This window comes from Gavialis gangeticus, unplaced genomic scaffold, assembly GCF_001723915.1.
Source record: "Gavialis gangeticus isolate Ggan-Ray unplaced genomic scaffold, GavGan_comp1, whole genome shotgun sequence".
Taxonomy (NCBI): domain Eukaryota; kingdom Metazoa; phylum Chordata; order Crocodylia; family Gavialidae; genus Gavialis; species Gavialis gangeticus.
In genome coordinates, this window is record NW_017728992.1 from 185,931,017 (window position 1) to 185,937,157 (window position 6,141).

Sequence of the window (6,141 nt, forward strand, 5' to 3'; positions counted from 1 at the left end):
TTATGCAGTAAAACTGTAAGGCAACATGGCCCCAAACTTTGTGTTGCCTTTGGAACCATTTTGCCAGGTGCTGTAAATGCTAAACACAAAAACCTCAAGCCAATGAGAAGCTAAGCATGCGTGTTAAGTATCAAAAGGCCTGAGCCACAGCTCTCTGAGGAAATAAAACAAATTAGAATCAATGATGTAAATGCTCTCCAAAGAAGCAATTCTGGATGTACATTCAGTATTGGATGTAACCAGCATTGAAAGTATCTCCAGATAAGTACAGTATTTCTTCTCTTTGTATATACCAGGGTAGGGAAACTTCTGATCTAGGAGTATTTGATCCATGCAAGTCCTGAGCAATATTATATTAGGAAACATGATTTACAAGAAGTTGGAAAAACTGGGATTAATTATTCTGGACAAGACTGAAGGATTATTTGATACATCTTCAAGTACCTGAAGAATGGTTATAAAGAACTCTGGACAGACTATTGTCTGTGATCGCAGAAGACAGAGCAAGAAGTAAAAGTCTTAAATTACAATAAGGAAAATTGATGTTGGGTATTAAGGAGAACTTTCTGGGTGGCTTAAACACTGAAAAAGATGACCTAGAATGCTGCAGAGTATCCAGCCTTGGAAGTTTTTTACTGAAGACTGAACAAACTCTTGGATGACATGACTCAGGCAGGGATGATCTTGCCTTGAGTAGTGGGGGTGGACTAAAACTCCAGAGGTCCCTTCCAGCCCCATTTTTCTATACTTTTATAGCAGAAGAGAAGTCTCTAGACTGGTATTACCAATTTAACCATAATGTGTCAAATCGCTGAACTGTCTAGATAGTATTTTCATCTGCAGAGAACTAGGCATTACCTCTTATCATTTAAATCATGTCTACACTAGAACAGGTGAGAAAGAGGAAAGCCTGGTAGAAACAGCTCCTGGAGCAGCTTTACCAAAGAACTTTCATCCTGCCTGGCTGTGCAAGCCAGGAGAGAAAGCAGAATGAACATCCTGTCATCTTCATAGGCGAATAACTGTCCACAAGGAACAAAGTTTAATATAACAGAAAAGAATGTTTAGATGTTCGGTGGAGATCAACTTCAGGTATTATTCACTAGGAAATCCCCACGCTTTCTTATCTTATCAGTGTAACTGAGGGTGACTGTTAGGAACTATAAATAACTAACATAAGAATCTGAACTCCCACTATGCTGACAGCTGGCAAGTTTGCTGCACTCACTCCACACTTTACCCTTAACATGTCAAAATATTAATTAGCAGAAGCCTCCCACTAACCTGAAGTAGGTTTTGAAACTTAGAACTTAAGATCTACCCAACACAGTGTTCATTTTTTTTCTTTTGTCAATTGTGCAAACCAGATTTGCATAGACAGCTATAACAAAGTTACCAGTGAAATTAAAAATATCTATGGAAATAAATAAGAAAAACGTACAAACCTAAAAATGAAGTGCATCTTTCCTTGGGGCTTTCCCCATTTTACATTTCTTTAATCCCTTATCTTCCTTGCCTTCTGTCTCTCTGAATCAGTATTTCCACCTATCTTCTTTTCTATGATCGCCAGCAATGGTGGCAACTGGAGCCACTAGGAATTGGACTGACAAAACCAGCTTATTTCACACAACCCAATGCACAAGTGACAAAGTCTCTATTATTTGACACTACCAACCTAGGCCCAAAAGGAATCAACTGGTGACGTCTTCCCTGTTTTATTCTTCCTCCTTTTCTCTCCCATGTTAATTTAAATATAATTAGAGATTTCCTACAGCCTAGCAAAACTGTAGGTCAGCAACCTTGTGTTAGTGAGCCTGCTGGCATAGGGCTGTGTGTTAATGTCAATGTACTGGGAAGGAACAACTGGACTCTGGCTCTGCTGATGATTACGAAGCAGGCTCAGGATTTGCTTGGCGAACAGAATAATCTTCAGTGACATCTTGCCTTCTCATTATACCAGTGTTTTATTGCACTGCAAAGGCTGCATGGGGTCCTCCAGATTGTACTTTACTGAATTCACTCCATTCTGGATTCTACTAGAAATCATAAAATGATAAAGAATTATTCTAGCCACTCAGTCTATCTTCTTACTACAGGAGGCTAAATCAGGAGCACAGAAATGCTGTAAACTAGAGATTAAAAGTTACAAACTAATACGCCTCCTACAGCAGAAGCTATGCGAGATGGTGAGGGGAAAATATCCCAACTCTATCACAGTGGTTGACAGGGGGTTTCCAGCTATTTAGAACAGTGATATTCAAGCACCATCCAACAACGGATCATTTTGCTTGCATTATCATTGCCTTTCCTTAATTACTTAATAGGCCATGCATTTTCTGCCTGAAAGCACAGCATAATTGAGATGCAATGGCTGTATGCTTCCATTCCAACAACCCAGTACCTTCCCTGCTCCATATTCCATATCCCACTTACGACACGCCACCCTCTTTCCCTCTTCCAGTTTAATCTCACTTGTTTTCCCTGACTGCACATCTCCCAAAGACCACCCTTGTCAATAATTTCCCCCCTTCCAACTCCTGACTCCAGCCCCTCTGACTATTCTGCTCCCTTCTACCTACCTCCCTTCCCAATAATGCAGATCCTACCCTGGGCCATATTGCAGGTTTCCCTCCCCACTGGAATTCCTGAGTGACCTTGAATTCAAGGGAATGCCTCTCTATCTAGAAATCCCCAAATTCTGATCAATTCTACAGCAGAGGATATGCTGATTCAATGTGAGGTCATGCAGAAAGTTCCTAACTGCTTGAATGTGGCTTTCTTTCCAGTAGAGTTCCTGGAAACTAAACAGAAACCACTTAGATCAAGTACATTTTACACAGTGCAAGTTGCATAGCTACCAAATGCCACTTGCTACAATACAGAATTAAAAATGCTTCTGTAAATTGCTATAAGGTTAATCTACAGTAATCTTTCTTACTTGAGCTGGGTGTCCTTAGGGCAAAATTCTAATCTATCAAAATCTACAAGAGGAAAAAAAAGAATAATTAATTACTTTCCTTTTCAGTATGCAAAGGAAGAGAATAAACTTGAAGCAGTCTGATCATACTTACCCAGGCCACATTCCCCAACTGCTATGACCTTCCCCTTATTTTTTTCAACCAGATTTTGTAATTCAGCTAAATATTGGTCAGGGTCACTCTTCTCAAATTCTCCACAGCGGGTGGGATGACAGCCAACCGTACTGTAAAACATCTCTAATGTAAAACAGTATTAAAAGATTTTTTTCAGGGACAAAATATGTTTTTGTAAGTTAAAGACATCATTTGTATTTTTCAGTTCCTAACTTTTAAAGAAACTTCCTCTCCTATTGTCCCTATGTTATCTGTCTAGTGAATTAATACCAATGATATATTCTACCTCAAGGACAGTAAGTAACATTTCTCCAGAGGCTGTTCACTATAGACCAAATGTAGTATCTGAACAATCTATTCCAAAACAGTAACTCATACGTTAGTTTTTCCTTGGGTTAATTCTCAGACAAAAACATAACTGGGGTTTACACACATCAGGTGACAATTGTTGCTTATGCTCTTGAATCAGCATCTAAGTTTCTTCCTCTCTACCTGCTCCAAACTCTGATACCTGCTGGAACAAAATCTCTGGGTCAGCCCCAAGCAACCCCTTACAGGTTGGAACTCTGCCACCCTGCAAGGGGGAACCTGCAGTTTCCCACATCTGTCTCTTTTAAAAGGACTAAATCTGCATTTTTCCATGACAAACAGAAAACCTAGATTCCTGGTAATCACAGATGCTACTTACTCCCCAGTACAATTATCCTAGAATAAAATTTTATGTTGTCTGTCCATTCCTTATGTAAGATAGTATAAAGGTCAATTACTTTAATGTAAACTTGGTGTGTGCACAAATTCTCAGGTCAGTTAAAAATAATATATACTGTGCACTGTATGGCAGTGCAGCATGGGCAGTAAATATTAAACCAGCACATTAACCTACTCTTGGGAGAGGAGGGGTGGAGCAAAATTCCTCCTCCAAAAGCATCGTTCACTTGTCTACAAACACAGAAATGGAAGACAAAGACTAATGCCCACCCAGACCCAAGCCTCCCTAAGATAACATCAAATAACAGAATATGGCCATGTGACCCCAAGATGATATTCCTCTTTTGAATCTGATAAGCCAGAGTTCTGCCAGCATTTTCAGGGGTAGATAATTTTACATGTCGGTCATGATGGTGGGGCTGAAAGTGATGCTACCCTGACTAGCTATTTAGCATATTAAGGCAAGGATACCATTTGTCTGCGCCAGCTGTAATGCATCTTTACTGTCTTGTAGACTTCCACCTGTAATCATAAACTGAAATGAAGAGAATACTGTCAGCAAATACTTGTTCAACTTTGAGTTAATAGCAAACTAAGCATATCAAAGGGCATTTAGATACCAGAAGGATAGGATTCACAAGAACCTAAACAGATACAATACTAAGAGATATTTCCATTATACAGTAAAAGTTCTGTTATCTGGCATTTTACAAGCTGGCATGCTCCACTAACCGGCATGCCAGCTTGAAAGATAAAGTGAAACCAGAAGTGCCCACCGTGGCACTTCTGGCTTCTCCGAGCCCCCATGGCTCGGGCCAAAGCAGCCTGCGCTGCCAAGCCCCCATGGCCTGGGGGCATAACAGGTTGTACGGGGCTGTGCAGGACCTGCCTCCCTGTTCCACGGGGCCCACAGAGCCCCGCAGGAGCAACAGTGATGCTGCAGGAGGGGTGGAGGGACGCCTCAGACACAGCGTGAGAAGCGGTGGCTGGGGCCGCCCAATTATCTGGCATATTTTGTTATCCGGCATCCCTGTTGCTGGAGCTTTTACTATAAATACATTCACATTTTGGTAAACTGTACAAGGAGCTACTGAGTCATCAAGAGACATGATAATGAACTTAGAGTGGACCAAATGGTGGATTCTGTTCAGTAGAACATAAAGTGGATACCCATCTTAACTGTTGTTGTAAATCCGACACATACAGTACCACTATTTATAACAATACTAACTCCTTATCTAGTGATTTTCATCTACAAAGACTTCTTTGTGTCCAAATATGAACATTACTAGTTACTTGCCCCACAAAACTGCTGAGGAGCATATAATGCACGTACATAGCTTTTTGAGTGCTAAGAATTAAAATTATTCTAAGTTAATGATTGGATGGTAAGTTTTCCCTCATTCTTCAAAATTAGTTTTTCTTTAGCTCTCCAAATGTCCTTTCAAACCCTTCTAGAAAATAGGGGGTTTTTTGCCAAACTTCTAAAAATGCTTGTTTCTCTAAAAGAGAAGCTTATCAGTATACTTCATTAACAAGGTAATATAATATGTAACTTGCATGATGCCACACATTTTATGTATATAAATATTTGCATCAGAATCATAAAAGCGTGTTGGTCTGGGCTAACAGAGATAATCATAGAGTAAGAGTTTCACAAGATGAAAAAAAGAACCCGCAACATGCTCACAGTAAGTTAGAGCAGAAAAGATGATTAAAACCGGGCACAACAAATTCTACATGCATGACACAAATAAACCTCCTAGAAAAAAATACCCTTAAACTTAAGTTTCAGAATAATCTAATTACTGTGCACAGGAAATGTAATGCTTTGTACAAGAGTATTTTGATTTCACAATACCAGAGAGATTTTGTAGCATTTTTATTAATACAAAACTTCAATAGAAAGTTGTTTCAGTATCCATAAAAATCCAGTTGAAAAGATTAGAGAAAAATCATTACAGCAGAAAGAAACGCACGTATACATGATCTATGATCTACAAGAGAAATTACCTTTTTAACACCAGTTTTGACTGCTCTCTCTATTACGTCCAAAAAGTCATCTGCAAAAAATTACAAAAAACTGGTAAATTTAAATCCACTTTTTGGAACATTATTTAATTTCATTACATTAAACTAATGCAACTTTTGCACAGTCAATATTACATTTACTATAGCATGAATAATCTTTGGACAGATGCAATTGATTAATGCTTAGGAAGACTGTGACAGGGGGCCATCCCAGGGCCTGTCTAGGGCAGTCCTCTTGACTGGCTCGTCTGCCATGCTTTTGTTGTACAGTTTTCATAGAATCATAGAAGTCGGGTCAGAAGGGACCTTG

General features: G+C 39.4%; 1 protein-coding gene across 3 annotated transcripts in view; it reads right to left on the reverse strand.

Moving 5' to 3' along the window:
• TATDN1 (TatD DNase domain containing 1) overlaps positions 1 to 6,141 on the reverse strand; it is a 42,486-nt gene that overhangs the window by 21,530 nt on the left and 14,815 nt on the right. For all 3 annotated transcript variants that reach the window (XM_019528135.1, XM_019528134.1, XM_019528136.1), the window contains exons 3-6: positions 5,814 to 5,863; positions 4,272 to 4,335; positions 3,072 to 3,215; positions 2,939 to 2,981 (exon numbers count right to left, since the gene is read on the reverse strand). In XM_019528135.1, the coding sequence (XP_019383680.1) occupies positions 2,939 to 2,981; positions 3,072 to 3,215; positions 4,272 to 4,335; positions 5,814 to 5,863 (301 nt within the window). The remainder of the gene's footprint in view (positions 1 to 2,938; positions 2,982 to 3,071; positions 3,216 to 4,271; positions 4,336 to 5,813; positions 5,864 to 6,141) is intronic.